Consider the following 18,303-nt stretch of genomic DNA (forward strand, 5'->3'; position numbering starts at 1 on the left):
TTATCGCGCAAAATAAAACTCATATTTTAAGCAGTAATAACTCATAATCAATGCAATCCAACTCAGCTCTGAATGTATCAATGTGTACTCCATAGAAATGTTTCTCATTATTCCCATTATGGACCCAAAAGGATGCATAGCTCTTAAGATACAATGAGTCAAAAATGGCAAAAAACACTTTTTCGCTAATTTTTCCCTTTTTCAAGGGCGAAAATCGGAATGTACTCCATTTTTATTTTTTTTCATTTTTGTTCTATTTGGAAGAGAATTTTTTGCTCTACAAGATTCGATGTTTTTCATTTTGTTCCCAGACCTTCTAGATGGGAAAATATCAATGCCTGTGAAGGTCCTATGCACTCGCGGAGGTAAAATAATAAAATAAGTGTAAGTTTTGCATGGATGTATAATTAGTTTAGAAATCATGAGAAGGTAAATTATTTTTGGAATGAGACAACTTTTTGTGCTCAAGAAACTTATGTGATCAAAAATTGCCTGGCGAGTTCAGGTGAGCCACAAGCTTTGGCCTAAGATGGTCAGAATATCATTGAGTGTTGCATAATGATTGTGGTATATTACAGTGATCACTGGGCTTATTTAGCACTCTATCCATATTGGATACTAAGATTATCTAAGGCTAGCATTTGTGTAATAAATAACTAGTAACACTGTAATATACCACAATCATTATGCAACACTCAATGATATTCTGTCCATCTTAGGCCAAAGCTTGTGGCTCACCTGAACTCGCCAGGCAATTTTTGATCACATAACTAGTTATTTATTCCACAAATGCTAGCCTTAGATAATCTTAGTATCCAATATGGATAGAGTGCTAAATAAGCCCAGTGATCACTGTAATATACCACAATCATTATGCAACACTCAATGATATTCTGACCATCTTAGGCCAAAGCTTGTGGCTCACCTGAACTCGCCAGGCAATTTTTGATCACATAAGTTTCTTGAGCACAAAAAGTTGTCTCATTCCAAAAATAATTTACCTTCTCATGATTTCTAAACTAATTATACATCCATGCAAAACTTACACTTCTTTTATTATTTGACCTCCGCGAGTGCATAGGACTTTCACTGACATTGATATTTTCCCATCTAGAAGGTCTGGGAACAAAATGAAAAACATCGAATCTTGTAGAGCAAAAAATTCTCTTCCAAATAGAACAAAAATGAAAAAAAAAAATGGAGTACATTCCGATTTTCGCCTTTGAAAAAGGGAAAAATTAGCAAAAAAGTGTTTTTTGCCATTTTTGACACATTGTATCTTAAGAGCTCTGCATCCTTTTGGGTCCATAATGTGAATAATGAGGACCATTTCTATGGAGTACACATTGATAAATTCATAGCTGAATTGGATTGCATTGATTGAGTTATTACTGCTTAAAATATGAGTTTTATTTTGCGCGATAGAATTTTTCAGCTCCTTTGACATGCAATGGTGGCAGAATGATGATAAGAGGGGCAGAATGATGATAAGAGGGGCAGTCTGAGTAGCTTAGCTGGATTCAGCACCAAAAGGTCTACTAGTGTGTGAAGTTTCATTGCTCTAGAGTCATTGGAACTGGCTTGGCAATGGATTGAAATCGCCACGTTTTTCAGGTTGCGCGCTGTAATCACATGACAACCCCCTAGATTAAGACCTGTAGGCTGTAATCACATGACAACCCCCTAGATTAAGACCTGTAGGCTGTAATCACATGACAACCCCCTAGATTAAGACCTGTAGGCTGTAATCACATGACAACCCCCTAGATTAAGACCTGTAGGCTGTAACCACAAGACAACCCCCTAGATTAAGACCTGTAGGCTGTAATCACATGACAACCCCCTAGATTAAGACCTGTAGGCTGTAATCACATGACAACCCCCTAGATTAAGACCTGTAGGCTGTAATCACATGACAACCCCCTAGATTAAGACCTGTAGGCTGTAATCACATGACAACCCCCTAGATTAAGACCTGTAGGCTGTAACCACAAGACAACCCCCTAGATTAAGACCTGTAGGCTGTAATCACATGACAACCCCCTAGATTAAGACCTGTAGGCTGTAATCACATGACAACCTCCTAGATTAAGACCTGTAGGCTGTAACCACAAGACAACCTCCTAGATTAAGACCTGTAGGCTGTAACCACAAGACAACCCCCTAGATTAAGACCTGTAGGCTGTAATCACATGACAACCTCCTAGATTAAGACCTGTAGGCTGTAATCACATGACAACCCCCTAGATTAAGACCTGTAGGCTGTAATCACATGACAACCCCCTAGATTAAGACCTGTAGGCTGTAATCACATGACAACCCCCTAGATTAAGACCTGTAGGCTGTAATCACATGACAACCCCCTAGATTAAGACCTGTAGCTCGTGAACCAAAGCACTTTGAAGCCTAATATTCTGGCTATCTTAGTTTAGGGTCAGGGTCTATCTTTGTGCAAAGTTTCATAGAAATCTGAGATGGTCGACCGGGAGCGTTGGTTGAACGGACACGGAATGACCCAGAAGCAAAATGAGGGAGCTCGCCTGTAGGGTGGCCGAGGGTCGGGAATGACTAACCGGCTAACAACAACATGACAGACTGGACCGTCAGTGCGGTCACATCCCCTGCTTTACTCCGCCCCTCATGTGATTGATCACATGACCATGACAACATCCCAGGTCCTGCAGTCAGTAGGATAGAGCGGCTGCAGATAAGTTAGCATGATTTGTATTTCTTTGGTATCACAGATGTCAGTGTGTATATAATATATATAATGGGTGTGTCTATCCCAGGTACATGTATACATATAGCCATAACATTAAAACCCCAAACAGCGCAGACTTGTTGAATTGTCCTGTGGTGTGCAGTGAGGGGAGCAAGCAGTCTGTCGTGCACAGCGGGGAGTGAGAACAGTCTGTCATGTGCAGGGAGAGAAGGGAGCAGTCTGTCGTGCACAGCGGGGGGCTGGAGTGGTCTGTCGTGCACAGCGGGGAGTGAGAACAGTCTGTCATGTGCAGGGAGAGAAGGGAGCAGTCTGTCGTGCACAGCGGGGAGTGAGAACAGTCTGTCATATGCAGGGAGAGAAGGGAGCAGTCTGTCGTGCACAGCGGGGGGCGGAAATGGTCTGTCATGCGTGGGGAGGGATCGGTCTGTTGTGCACAGCCTGGGGGGGCGGGAAGGGTCTGTCATGCACAGGGAGGGAGCAGTCTGTCATGTGTGGCGGGGGGAGGGAGTGACTTGTCGTGTGCGGCGAGGGGAGCGAGCAGTCTGTCGTGCACAGTGGGGGGGGGGGTCTGCCTTGCGCAGGGAGGGGAGGGAGCGGTCTGTCATGTGCGGCAGGGGGAGGGAGCAGTGGGGCAAGGGCGGAAGCGGTCTGTCGTGTGCGGCGAGGGAAGCGAGCGGTCTGTTGTGCACAGCGGGGGGCGTGAACGGTCTATAGTGTGCAGGGAGGGGAGGGAGCGGTATGTCGTGTGCAGCGAGGGACAGGAGCAACCTGTCGTGTGCGGCGAGGGAAGCGAGCGGTCTGTTGTGCACAGCGGGGGGCGTGAACGGTCTGTAGTGTGCAGGGAGGGAAGGGAGCGGTATGTCGTGTGCGGCAGGCGGATGGAGCGGTTTGTTATGTGCAGTGGGGGGAGGGAGCTGTCTGTCATGTGCATCGAGGGGAGGGAGCAGTCTGTTGTGTGCAGCAAGAGACAGGAGCAACGTGTCGTGTTTGGCAAGGGGAGCGAGCAGTCTGTTGTGCACAACGGGGGGCAGGAATAGTCTGTCGTGCGCGGGTAGGGGAGAGAGCGGTCTGTCATGTGCGGCAGGGGGAGGGAGCGGTCTGTCGTGTGCGGCAGGGGGAGGGAGCGGTCTGTCGTGTGCGGCAGGGGGAGGGAGCGGTCTGTCGTGTGTGGCAGGGGGAGGGAGCGGTCTGTCGTGTGCGGCAGGGGGAGGGAGCGGTCTGTCGTGTGCGGCAGGGGGAGGGAGCGGTCTGTCGTGTGCAGCTAGGGGAGGGAGCAGTCTGTCGTGTGCGGCAGGGGGAGGGAGCGGTCTGTCGTGTGCAGCTGGGGGAGGGAGCAGTCTGTCGTGTGCGGCAGGGGCAGGGAGCGGTCTGTCGTGTGCGTCGAGGGGAGGGAACGGTCTGATGCGTGTGTCGAGGGGCAGGAGCGGTCTGTCATGCATGGTGAGCGGCCGGAGTGGTCTGTTATGTTCCTTGAACACTGTTTGCTGTGTGGCAGGATGCATTATGGTCCATTACAGCTGGGTTTGCAGTAGAAGAAGCATCCTTATGCCAGGACTTGGGGCCCTACAGCGCCTCCGCTGGCTGGTCCGCTGCCTGTAATGCATCCCGGCGCTACCTGTTCCCCAGGTGAATGACGCACCTGGCCATCCTCATGATGTATAAGAAGATGTGATTTATCAGACCCCATCGTCTTCTTCCACTGCTCCATGCTCCCATTCTGATGGGCATGTGCCCTTCAGAGAGGACGGTGTTGAAACGCTCAGCGGTGAGCGACTGCACAGTCCTGTATACAGCACCCTGCGATGCCCCGTGTGTCCGGGCACCTACCATCGCCAGAAGTAATGTCTTCAGCAGCTCGGGTAGCAGTAATTCTGTGGGATCAGAGCAGTTGGCTGCCTTCATCTCCCACGTACATCAATGAGTCTTAAAGAGACCATTTCTCTGCACCCCACCAGGTAGTGACGGGCGCCCTGATCACAGCAATATGTCTGCTGTCTGGATCTGTGCAGTAGTTTGGAGAAACTTCTATATTATTAGTAGCAGCACATACACAGAGGACTACTTAAAGTAGTCCTGGATATTCATTAGCTGCAGACTAGCTCCACCTACCCTGTCCTTCAGCCAATGATTGGAAGCACTCTGTTTATTACTTTGCATAGAGGGAGACCTGTCAATCATTGGCTGAAGAGCGAGGAGGGTGTGGCAAGGCTGCAGCTCATGAATATGCAAGAGGCTGCAGCGGCGCCGGACAGCGTTTCTAAGGTGATGTATAGAGATGCTCCCCTACTTGCGGTCAGGTTCTGTTCCAGGAAACTGTTCGCAAGTCCGAACAAATGTTTGTATGGAGCCCGATCGTGGGTGGATCCCGCTCCATAGAACCTCGGGTGCAGGCTGTTCTTACGGCTGCAGTTCGGAAGAGCCGCGCCGCTCGTCGGAACTGCTGCTGCCGGGTGCCGGCTGTAAGAAACAGTCGGCACCTGACATTCAGGGGGCCCGTACAGTGTCCCGCAATAAGATCGCGGGATGCTGTGCGGTTGCTAGGCAGCCTGGGGCCTTGATAGAAGCCTGTCCACTGCCTGCACAGTATGATGTAATGCCATATCCTGACATCATACTGTGCAGGACAGATTGTTCGCATCTTGTAAAGTTCGTAAATCGAACGTTCACAAGTCGGCGACTATCTGTATATATATTTTTTCCCCTGCAGCCAGGGCTTAGGTTATGGCCTTGACAATAGGATTTCCTACTGTCATGACATCGAACAAAAATCATGCTTTTGTGTGATGTGATGCAACAGAGAGGAAGGCTCCATAGGAAAACATGGGCTACAAAACCTCGCTTGTCACGTGCATATCGCGAAACCAGTGAGGTTTTTGACTCGCAATGTCGCATGCTACAAAACATCGCAACTGTGAAGGAACCCACAGGAAAGCATATGTTTCACATACAGGGGATTTGTAGCATTGTCGCATCACGAGAAAATCACACAACTTTGTCGTCCCTGTGAAGGAGGCCTTAAGCATGAATTTAAAGTGGAGGAAGTCTGTGGGCTGCTTCGATTTTCTCCACAGCCGGTCAGCGCACCCAGAGCACCGCCGGATGAAGACTAGTTCCTACTAGTGAATATGCAACACTGTGTCCTACTAATAAAGTGCAAGATTCTCCAAAGCTGCAACACAGATCCACACAGCAGAAATATCCGTGTAATCAGTGTGACAGACGCTACCTTGTGGTTCTCTCAGTGAGGGCTGCAAAAAGATGGGACAGAGTCTCTTTAAAGCGTGTCTGAGTTTTCAACAAGTCTAAAATACACTCAGTTCTCCTTGCCCTCATTTGCTGCTGCTTTGCACTTTGTTTCATGCCTGTAAATTCAGATTTTCTGGTTGTCTTCACTATTTTTCTACTGTCCCGCTGTTTGCAGGCCTAGCATTTTGCCAGTAGTGCACTGTACTGCACTTCCTTGCCCATACTTCTCATGCTGTATTGTACTGCCTCTGTTCCACTCAGCAGAGAGGCAGTATCTAAAAAACTCACCCCTCTGCTTTCCCAGGATGATTCAGGCATGCAGACACATTTTGGCCAAATGGTAAACTCATTATAATGTGTGTATGTTATGTGTGTACAGACACACACAGATTCTGTAACAGCAGGAGAGGCAGCAATTGTGGAGATCATTATCACAGTGTCTGCAGATCTGTCAGTGTGCAGCTCCCGAGTGCAGGGGAGCTGCCTGTGAAGTTAGCTCTTCCTCCTGTTAAGGAAATATCCCTCTGCCCTTGTTACTACAGAAGCTCTGTACCTAAGGACAGAGTGTGGATTGAGGGAAGCTGCAAAAGAGACCCTTAGTGGCAGCAACTATAAACTTGATTTACAGGGATAAACACAATTTTGAATGCAAGTATATTACAGGAATGATGAGACTAACACAGATTAGTAGGTGAGCAGAAGTTGTCTGATAAGTTAGTGCTCCTTCAATCACCCATGCCCCTTCTTACTGTTAATTGGTTGTCTCTTTGTACCCCTTTTGGTAGGTGCATAATGGGAGCACCCCACAAGACCTGCTGTGTTGGAGATGCTCTGACCCAGTCATCTAGTTATCAGAATTGTCAATCACTCCGATTCTTGTAATTGCTAATTTGCCCTGCTTCCAACACGTCAGCGTCATATATATATATATATATACACACACACACACACACTACCCCTTGGCTCTGTTTTTCACAGCACCTGCCAATGTGTTTGATGTTGTGGCTGCTATATGTATGGTCTCTGTATAAATAAGTATAATGTGCACAGTGATTCCATTGATTCCCCTGATTTTTAGAATCAAGAATTCCTGGAAACCCTTTTCCATCCTGAAGAGCCCCAAAACACTTCTCGTACAGTCACTGTGGGGGCGGAGGATCCGTTGAAGCAACCCCTCACCAGGAGCTTGCAGCTGATATGTAAGTCACTACTGCAGGGGAACATTACCTGCTAGTTACTATTGCTCAGGTCTTTTAGCTGTCATGTGTCACTATACTTTAGCCATAGTGCCTAATGTGAAGTAGTCTGGGCCACACCTCCTGCCTCATCACTGGTGGAGGCTGCAGAGGAGGCACACCTCCGGTCTCATCACTGGTGGAGGCTGCAGAGGAGGCACACCTCCGGTCTCATCACTGGTGGAGGCTGCAGAGGAGGCACACCTCCGGTCTCATCACTGGTGGAGGCTGCAGAGGAGGCACACCTCCGGTCTCATCACTGGTGGACGCTGCAGAGGAGGCACACCTCCTGCCTCATCACTGGTGGACGCTGCAGAGGAGGAACACTGAACAATGATGAGACAAGGGCTGTGACCATTCTCTCTGACCATTAAAGGGTTTGTAGCAGAATTAACTTTTATCACCTGTATAGATAGGTGATAAAAGTCTGATCTGTGGGAATCTGACAACTGAGACCCCCACCTATCTGAGAATGGGGGACCCGTGTCCCCCTCTTCTTGTCACTATGCCATTGCTTCTCACACCTCCAGTGCCATGTGCAAGCGGCGGTCAATCCATTCATTTCATCGGGGCTGACGGAAGTAGCCGAGAGCTTTTACTGGGCTATCTCCAGCAGTCTAATTGAAATGAATGGAGCAGTGTCGTACATGCCCGACCGCTGCTCCATCCAATCTTCTTGCTGCAGGGTTACAGCATGCCTACAGTGAGGAGGACGAGGAAAATTGGGACCCTTATTCTCAGGATTGGTGGGTGAGACCTGCACTGATAAGACTTTTATCACCCATACTATGGATAGGTAATAAAAGTTAAAGGGGTTGTCCCGCGCCGAAACGGGTTTTTTTTTTTTTCAACCCCCCCCCCCCCGTTCGGCGCGAGACAACCCCGATGCAGGGACGTACAGAAAGCTCACCGGAGCGCTTACCTTAATCCCCGCGCTCCGGTGACTTCTATACTTACCTGTGAAGATGGCCGCCGGGATCCTCTGCCTCCGTGGACCGCAGCTCTTCTGTGCAGTCCATTGCCGATTCCAGCCTCCTGATTGGCTGGAATCGGCACGTGACGGGGCGGAGCTACACGGAGCTACACGGAGCCCCATAGAGAACAGGAGAAGACCTGGACTGCGCAAGCGCGGCTAATTTGGCCATCGGAGGGCGAAAATTAGTCGGCACCATGGAGACGAGGACGCTAGCAACGGAGCAGGTAAGTATAAAACTTTTGATAACTTCTGTATGGCTCATAATTAATGCACAATGTATATTACAAAGTGCATTAATATGGCCATACAGAAGTGTATAGACCCACTTGCTGCCGCGGGACAACCCCTTTAATTCTGGTACAAACTCTGCAAGTCTAAAGGTGCGTTTAGACAGAAAGATGATCGTTCAAAAGATGGCATTTGAGCAATCATTTTGCATAAACTACTAATTGGTACTAATGCCTATTAGTAATAATTTGTAGTGTGTGAACCACCGGGAGCTGAATTTATTCAGCGGACTGCCCGCTGTTCTCTGAATAAATTCCTTTTGTTTTGCCGGCGGGGCTAGCAGCTGAGACAATGCAATCAGCTGTTCTCAGCAGTCCCCGGGCAGAACACAGCCTACAGTCCTGCTTATCAGCTGTTCCGCTGAACAACGGACTTCAAGCCGAACTGAAATCTGTTGTTTGGCAGAAAACTGAAAGATGGCACATTTACACGCAACGATTATCGCTTAAAAGACGGCTTTTGAGCGAACTTTGAGCGATAATCTTTGTGTCTAAATGGGCCTTAACCCTTTCCAATCCTTTTTTCCCCCCTAAATTCTTCCCAGCTCCAATTTATTTGAATGTCCATTCGGCATTCTCCCTTCACCCTCCTGATCTTTGACAGCCGAGATCAGGAGGATCGCCGGGCGGAATGCAGAAGTAACACTTCCGCATTCTCTCTTCATCCTCCCGACCTAGGATGTGAGTGACAGCTGAGGTCAGGAGGCTCCCGGCGGTCATGTGGTGTTACTTCCGCATTCTCTCTGCATTCTGTAGCGCTAATTGAGCGCTATGTAATGTGTAAAGGAGAAGGCAGAAGGGGTTAAAAACCCTCTCTGCCTTCTCCTTGGGGGTTCTCGATGAGGACCAGTGCAGGAGTGCAGCTGCACCCGATGTGTCAGACGAGCGGGTGCAGATGCAGTCCTGTCACCACAGGCAGGATTACAATGCAGGGTGACACCCACACTCACATATAGACATACACTTTGTCAGAAAAAAATCAAACACTTAGGAGTTGTCATTTTACTGCAAAACCTGGCCTGCAGTTCCACCTCAGGAAGATCTGTAAATGATGAGAGTTGTGGTGATTAGATGAACGGTCTTGACATTGGAGGCTTTAAAAGTAGTTACCCCCGGCCTATAAGAGGCTCTCGGAGGCTCCTTGTGTGTAGTGACTAGAGATGAGCGAACGTATTCGGTAAAGCACTACTCGTCCGAGTAATGTGCTTTATCCGAGTACCTCCCCGCTCGTCCTGAAAGATTCGGGGAGCGCCGCTGCTGACAGGTGAGTTGCGGCGGGGAGCAGGGGAGAGCGGGCGGGAGAGGAGAGAGAGATCTCCCCTCCGTTCCTCCCCGCTCTCCCCTGCAGCTCCCCGCTCCGCGGCGCTCCCCGAATCTTTCAGGACGAGCGGGGAGGTACTCCGATAAAGCACATTACTCGGACGAGTAGTGCTTTACCGAGTACGTTCGCTCATCTCTACTAGTAACCTCTTCTTCCACTTGTGTAGAGCTTGTTGGCCACTAGATGCCTCTACGGCAAGAGATTTTCCCCCGTTACCAGAGTCTGAGAGGGGCGCATTATTGGGATGTGAGAAGCTGGATGGTCATTTCGACGAATTGTCCCCCTGCAGACGTTTTGTCCAGACTGTTAGAAGGTGTTGGGACCCGTGGAATGAGGGCACACAAGGTGACCGGGCTCAGGACGCCCCCTACAGACTACTAGTAGAGATGAGCGTCTGACCAGACTGTTAGGAGGTGGTGGGACCAGTGGATGTGTGAGTGCACACAAGGTGACCGGGCTCAGGACGCCCCCTACAGACCACCAGTAGAGAGCAGCGTATGACCAGACTGTTAGGAGGTAGTGGGACCAGTGGATGTGTGAGTGCACACAAGGTGACCGGGCTCAGGACGCCCCCTACAGACCACCAGTACAGAGGATTGTCTGATTATCCAACAAGCATGGGCAGCTGCAACTGCTCCATCGTTACAGGCCCCTTGTGTCTGCCGAAACCATTTCCAAGCACTTGGCTGAAGAGTATTTTGTCCCACGTGCCCATTACGTGTACAGCCTTTTAATCTCACTGCCACCTCCGTTTAGTGTCATGAATGATGAAACTGGACTTCTATGGAGTGGAACCAAGTTGTCTTCAGTAACAAATCCAGGTTTAGTTTGCACACTATTCCCTGCTGGGGTGATGGTCTGGGGGCCATCACATACGACAGTCGGTCCCCCCTAGTAGTGGTACCAGGACAATGACAGCTCAGCGATATGTTCTGGCCATCCTGCAGCCACATGTTTTGCCTCTCGTGGCGGCTTCCAAGAGGCATTTTCCAGCAGGCTAATGCTCAGCCGCACACACTAAGGGGTTACAAGAATGTTCCCATAACATTGTCACACTTCTGTGGCTTCCCGGATGCCAGATTTATCACCAATAGAACATGTATGAAACAATATGGGCTGCCAACTTCTACAGCCTATGAGCTTGCTTGATCCAGAGGCTCAGTTAAAGGAAGTTTGCAGCGATATGCTGCAGGATACCATATAGAACCAAGCTAGAGGCGGTAAAACAGGGTACTAGAGCCTCCATGCCTGTCTGTATCACATCTTGTATCCAAGCTGGAGGTGGTAAAACAGGGTACTAAGCCTCCATGCCTGCCTGTATCACATCTTGTATCCAAGCTAGAGGCGGTACAACAGGGTACTAGAGCCTCCATGCCTGCCTGTATCACATCTTGTATCCAAGCTAGAGGCGGTACAACAGGGTACTAGAGCCTCCATGCCCACCGGTATCACATCTTGTATCCAACAGAAATATATTGTAAGAACAGCGCTCAGGTGGACCTTTTAGGTGCAACAATATGTGTGTGCATATACCAATTAAAAAACAGGGACTTAACTGGTGCAGACGGTTTAGCCCAAGGTTATGGGTCGACCATTGCACCCAAACAATGCCCCTGCTGCCAAATAGAAATGTAATTTCCTTGCGTCCTTCAAACCAACGTGGTGGTGAGCTGCTGGACCTTTCACCAGAAACCAAATGGGTTCCCGGGATGACAATAGAGAAACATGCATAGAAAAAACATGCATAAAAACAAGGGAGTCCTGCACTTCTTATAGGAGCAAAGATGAATACTTCAAAAGGTCTCAATGCAAGTAACTTACTTGTGTATGAGGTCCCCTCCCTGGAGACCCCCCAGATCACAGATAAAAGCCTTAATAACTCCAGTTGGTGTCCAAATGAGATCCAGACCGTGGATATGGGTGGGATAAACGTTAGTTATTTCAACACAAAAAAACAAGACTACAAACATGCATAGGGGAAGTTAGTGCATGCAAAAGACGGGTGTGACCCGTTTCAGGGTCCTGACACCCCTTTATCAAGCTTATCCATGCTGTACAGATGTTTCTTAAATAGCTTAAAAACTTTCTCATAGTCTCCTCCTCTTGGTGACATCACAACGTCACCACATCAGTGGTGCTGCGTTCCACTCATACCCAGGGCGTGAGCGCTTCATTCTAGGTCTCCGGAGAATGCACCTTGAGCCAGGCGTCACTGGTGGTCGGAGATTTCTCCCTCCAATGACTTCATAATGTCATAGTTGCGTTTCAACTTAGAATGTCTAACCTGCACTCCATACATCAAGATGCATGTGATAACATGTACTCAGCGACGACCTCATCCCACACCGCCCTCACCTCAGGCACCCTGGCATGACAACCCGCCCACACGCCTCCATGAAGACTCACAGGGCCATAGAGAAAAATGAGGCTATGCCCAAAGGTTGATCAATCATAGTTCATTCTAAAATACATTATGCCAACTATAAATCTCACATAAACAATGTATATACTGTATATACTGGAGTATTAGCTGACCCGAGTATAAGCCGAGTCAATAAGTTTTACCACAAGAAACTGGTAAAACGTATTAACTCGAGTATAAGCCTAGCTATACTCAAGTATATACTAGGTAAAGAAAAAATGCAATACTCCCCTCCCAGCCGGCGTCTGTGTCCCCGGCGGTGCGGCAAGCTGCTTGAGAATTCTCCCCGCTGTCATCTCCTTTCTCGGCTTTGAATTCCCCCGCCATCAGCGCTGTGTAAGTAAGCGCTGTGATTAGATCAAGCACCAGCCATTCACAGCCGACGTTCGATAAACCAATCACAGCCATTCAGCGATATCATCCACCGAACGGCTGTGAAGGATCGAGCGCCGGCTGTGATTGGCTGGCACTCGATCCAATCACAATGCTTACCTACACAGCGCTGATGGCGGGGGAATTCAAAGCTGAGCAGGGAGATGACAGTGGGGAGAATTCTCAAGCAGCTTGCCGCACTGTCGGGGAGACCATCGTGCCGGGTACACAGACGCAGACTGGGAGGTGAGGATTGCAGGTCTTTTGTTGTTGTTTTTTTTACCTCACTCGAGTATAAGCCGAGGGGGGATTTTTCAGCATAAAAAATGTGCTGAAAAACTAGGCTTATACTCGAGTATATATGGTACTTGTGCAGCGACCGAGGAGCGGGCTCTAGCTTTAGGTGATAGCGGGGATGAGCTGCAGGCCTTGTCACGGAGGCGCTACTGTCTCCTACCCGGAGGGTAGCCAGAGACGCGTCCAAGGCACCTGAGGGGGAGGCTTAAGAAAGGGGAAACTTGGAGGATAAGGCCGCCTATCCACGGCCGCGCCGGAATTTTACTAGTTTAGTTTCTGTTTAATCACAGATTAATCTGATTTTGGTCTTTGTGACATTAATCATGTACTGGCATTGTTTTCAATATTGTATCTTTTTCCTTGCAAAGATTTAATTCTTTTTGTGTCTTGTGTTTTTTTGTATCAAAAATACGAGTTTATATATACAGCTTGATTCAAAAGTCAGGGCCACCCTGAATATTTTCTAAATTAAGACAGAATTCAGAAGTAAACTTTGTAAAACATTTCGATGGGTGGAGTAAAACGTTTTAACATGGTGGTATCTGTCTGCCATCATCTTGGTGGCAGCCATTCACCCTAAGAAACTTCAATGGAAAGAGGGTCATGGGATACATAATGTAAGGGTAGAATTGCATCAGAAACTGATAGGTGAAGTAACTTTTCAATACCTGCAACTGTTTTCGGGTTATAGAAAGTGTTGAGTATTAATAAAGTTGTCAACCAATTGCAGTTTGTATGAGTGCAATTTGTTTGTCTTAAGGATGCTTATGACAGTTGGTTGACTTGCACCATGCCCCAATGCCAGCGTCCTGGTGTTTTTCGGTGGACTTTTTGTGAAAACAACTAGCACAGCTGTTCTCAGTTCTCAGTTGCTCTGACATTATCAGTTTCCCTGAACCTCTGAATCAGTTTTCTGACAGTTCGTGAACTCACTGGCGTCATCCAGGGTGTTCTTGATTGGAAGACTCGGCTAGCTCACGTGAACGTCTGCTACTGCCCATCAGGATGATCTCATCTATAGCTTCATACATGCATCTCTTTGTTTAGAAGTCATTCTGGGTGGCCCTGAGTCTTGAATCACTCATATATCCAAGCAGTTCCACTAAACACTTAATTTCAGCAGATATTTTATATGATGGACTTAATATTCAAAGGAGCCAATAATGTTGCCCACAACTGTACATGATTTTTGAATGACCTCTTTTTGCCATTCAGGTTCTTACAGCTCAGGTGCCTACCAGCTGATATCCTACGGTAGCAGCATAAGATTATTGACCTATGTTTGACTGATGCCAAGGATGGATAAGGACAGGAAAAAAATGACCAACAAGATATTAAAACTTACCTTGGAAATTATCTACCTGCTTACTGGAGAGGTGAGGGCTAAATATTTTGCATGAGAATGCTCTTAGGCTTTGTGACTGGCAAATGTCATCCATGGGCTGCCATGTTAAAAAAAACATATATATACAGTTTATGTGGAATAGGGTTTTTTGTATTCAATGAAGCAAAGAAAAATAAAATTATATAACAACGTCTACCTCCTTGATAGATAAGACACTCTACTGGGGAAATGGTGGAGAGTTGCTGCAACTGCTAGAGACGTGAGGGCACAATTTTTAATACTAGAGAGGAAAGGGCAGCAGCTACTAAGGTGGGGGGCATGGGGCACCTTCTATGACTGTTGCTTGTGATGCCAAGTGGAGAGGTGAGGAGGAGAGTGGGGACATAAGGGGGGGCTCACCAACCAATCTCGCCAAAGGAAGAAAGCACGGATACTCTTGACCAGACGTTGCAAAGATTGAAAAAAAAGAAAAGGAAGTCGAGCTCACACAGGGCAAAATTATTTTAAAACATTAAACTTTTTTATTTAATATGTTTCTAAAAAATAAGGTCATATAGAACCGAAAATGAGGCGCAAGGAAAGACTAGACGCAATGGGATGAAACTGAAAGGGAGGAGACACAGAATAGATATTAGAAAAAACTTTCTGACAGTTAGGGTGATAAATGAGTGGAACAGGTGACCACAGGAGGTAACATAGTATGCTAGGCTGAATAAAGACAATATCAATCTAGTTCAGCCTATTTCAATCCCCACCCCCCTTCCTTGTTGGTCCAGAGGAAGGCAAAAAAAAAACAACAAGCCAATTTAGCTCATTTGGAGGAAAAAAAATCCTTCCGGACTCCATATGGCAGTCAGAATAATCAGTGGATCAACATTTGAGTTCCTACCCAACTCCAAGACCCGGATCAACAACCCCATTGGTCACCTAATGTCTATATCCTGTAATAGCGTAGCACTCTAAAAAGACATCTAGTCCCTCTTAAACTCTTCTGTCGATTTTGCCATCACCACGTCCTCAGGCAGAGAGTTCCACAGTCTCAATGCTCTTTCATTAAAGAACCCCCTTCTGTGTTGGTGATGAAACCTGCTTTCTTCTAGACGTAGCGAATGCCCTCTTGTTACCGACGCAGTCCTGGGTATAAACAGATCATGGTTATTTGATCGCCCCTTAGCCATCTTTTTTCCAGGGTAAATAATCCCAATTTTGTTAGCCTCTCTGGGTATTCCAGTCCTCTCATTCCATTTATTAATTTAGTTGCCCTTCTTTGAACCCCCTCAAGAACTGCAACATCTTTCTTGCGCACCAGTGTCCAGAACTGTGCGCAGTATTCCATGTGAGGCCTGACAAGTGCCTTATATAGTGGGAGGATAATGTTCTCGTCCCTATACCTCTTTTAATGCACCCCAAGACTTTATTAGCTTTTGCAGCAGCTGACTGGCATTGGTTGCTCCAGTTAAGTCTACAATCCACTAGTACCTCCAGGTCTTTTTCCATATCGCTTTTCCCTAGCAGTACCCCATTTAGTGTTGTGAGACAGTGACCGGAAAAGTGCTGGAGGGCCGCTACATTTCGCCTAGGATGCTCTCCTATGCGGCTTTAGGTTTCACAGTAGCAGGAAGAACACCTGGATGTATAATTATTTCGTCACAGTGAGGGTTCTAGGGTAATCTCTAAAACGTAACCTTTATTCAAAGTCCAGAATAAAAAAGGATTTGTTATCTCAAAATCCTAGCTTATAGACACACGAACAGAAAAAAAGTATAAAATCTAACCCCTATCAACTGATGGGGAAAGAACAACCAATGAGCCGCCTTTGAAAAAGTGTCTGGTAACAGTGGTACCGGGATATCAAAATTCCCAATTCTTTTCAAGTTCTAGTCTCAAAGAAACTTGAGATTGAGAATATAATAAAGTTTGGCTCAATGGAACTAAAAGTAATGTTCCCACCTTCGTGAACTAATACTACAGCTATTCAATATGTAGGTAATCAATCACGAGCTCCAGCACAGAGCGGGTGCATCATTCCTACTATTGATGAATGCTGTCTATTTCATCAACAGGCCGTGGCTGTGTATCAAGATTGTATATTGGCACGCTTTTTACGGCTAGTCGAAGAAAAAAATAATAAATATAGAGCTGACAATAGTCAATCACTACGGCTCAACACAGAGTCTTTGTGAGCCTATGGCGAACAAAAGGCCAAAAAGTGCAGTATATCAAGCTGCTAAATGGGTTCTAAATTGGGTTCAACGCGTTTCTGCTACGGATAACGTAGCCTCATCAGGAACCACCAGAGTTGTAATTCAATAGGTCAGCTACAAAGTCACCGGTAAATCCCAAAGTCGGGAGGTACCCTTCTTTAAATAGGAGGAGATAGACGATACTATCACTAGGTAGGGACAAATAAGCCCAGTTTCCCCCAAATTACCTAGAGTTGCAGGAATAAGATGAAGAGGTAAGTCCCAAGGTAGGGAGATACCCTTCATCCACTAGGAGGAGATAGACGATCCTATCACTAGGTAAAGACAAATAAGCCCAGTTTCCCCCAGAAGAAAGTTGCAGGAACAAAATAAAAAATGGCAGCAACCAGCCTCAGTGGTAGGCAGGTAGCTATGAATGAGCTCTGTGTCAAGTTGGGTTCATATAGTGGTGTAAACCCTCCCTTAATTAGGGGTATGTAGCCTTACAGCCAATGAGGTCAAGTTGGGGCGGAGAAACCGCTGACTGAGCAAAGCAATCTAATAGAGCCATTAATGAAGAATTTATGGCGTATCTTTATTTTCAATCGTATTAAGCTCCTCCAAGCATATCCTAGAAGCCTTTAAAGCTCCCTCCGATGTCCCCCGGAGTGTTAAACGCTGTTTCTGTAGGTATCTTGGAGGTCACATGACTCATCCCGGTCATGTGACCCAGTGATGACGTAGTGCCAGGTCCTGTCTCCCCGGGCGGCAGGGCTGAGCCACAGAAATAAGTCTGTGTGCTCAAATAGAGGATCCCTAAGGTAAAGGAGTGATCTCTTTGCCTATTGAGTTGTATTCTAAGAGCCAGTGCGATCCTCCGAAAAGTGGGAGGTGCGGTATCCAAAGATGCCGTCCTCTGTCCGGTAGCCATGGGAGGTCACTGCCATACGTGATGACGTCAGTGCAGGACGCACTGTTGTAGTTTTTATGTCTTATTACGGCTCCAAGGACTAACGGTGTTGGAGTATCAAATCATATGATCGGGCACCGTTTTCCACCACAGAGGTTCCCTCCTCCAATGACGTAGAGCCTAGGGGCAGGATCGTGCTGTCAATATTGAGCCGGGTGCTTAAACATATATATTAATCATTGATCCTCTTAAGCTACTCGGTGCCTCTAACGCAAATATTCGCGTCATTCAATATGCAACGATTTAAAGGGCAAAATAAAAAAACTAATTTATACCATTGAATAGTAGATAATGTAATTGATGATATGATGGCAGGACGTGTCTCTAGGACTGGATGCTTAAATAAAGATCAATGGTGGTAAGCGCCACATCTTCTGTATATGATGTCAAATAGATAAATGACATCAAAAAAGGGGGTTGTTGTGTCCGTATATAAGTATATATTCAGTATACATCAATTATATAGGCAATGGCTGCATGGAAAAAGGGGAGGGGGAAAGAAAGATTTTGAGATAGACAGAGATTCGAATGGCTAAATGTTAGAGGGCTAGCAGGGGATTGTTCCTATCAAGGATGACGGAATCCCAAAAGGGTAGAAGATGGTACTAGAGTTAATTTTTTAACTGAATGAAACTGGAGAAAGATAGCATTTCATTGAGACCTTTGGGCTGTACGCAATCTATACGAAATGTCCATTGTGCCTCTTTTTGTAATAATCTTTTATCTAAGTCGCCGCGACGTCCAAAGCTCTTTATGGATTCAACTCCCTGGAATTTTAATAAATCGGGATTTCCATGGTGAAAATCCCTCATGTGGATGGCGACGGGGGTTTTTTCCCCCCGTCTGATGTTTCCCACATGGGCCAGTATCCGACGTCTAAACTCCTGTTTTGTTTTGCCGATATAGTTCTTTTTACACGGACATGTC

General features: G+C 46.9%; 1 protein-coding gene across 7 annotated transcripts in view; it reads left to right on the plus strand.

The window, feature by feature from the left end:
• Nucleotides 1-2,661: 2,661 nt before the first annotated feature.
• Nucleotides 2,662-18,303, plus strand: part of LOC136588127 (oocyte zinc finger protein XlCOF7.1-like) — a 67,132-nt gene continuing 51,490 nt past the window's right edge. For 2 of the 7 annotated variants that reach the window (XR_010787538.1, XR_010787539.1), the window contains exons 1-2: nucleotides 4,095-7,167; nucleotides 14,094-14,254. Coding sequence is in view for 5 of the 7 variants with exons in the window: in XM_066587123.1 (XP_066443220.1) it covers nucleotides 14,168-14,254 (87 nt within the window). In the remaining 2 variants the exon portion in view is untranslated. Of the gene's footprint in view, nucleotides 2,790-4,094; nucleotides 7,168-14,093; nucleotides 14,255-18,303 lie in introns of those variants that run through there. The other 5 variants (XM_066587123.1, XM_066587125.1, XM_066587122.1 and 2 more) reach the window with 5 other exon arrangements.

The sequence above is a fragment of the Eleutherodactylus coqui genome, chromosome 13, assembly GCF_035609145.1.
Source record: "Eleutherodactylus coqui strain aEleCoq1 chromosome 13, aEleCoq1.hap1, whole genome shotgun sequence".
In the NCBI taxonomy this organism is placed as follows: domain Eukaryota; kingdom Metazoa; phylum Chordata; class Amphibia; order Anura; family Eleutherodactylidae; genus Eleutherodactylus; species Eleutherodactylus coqui.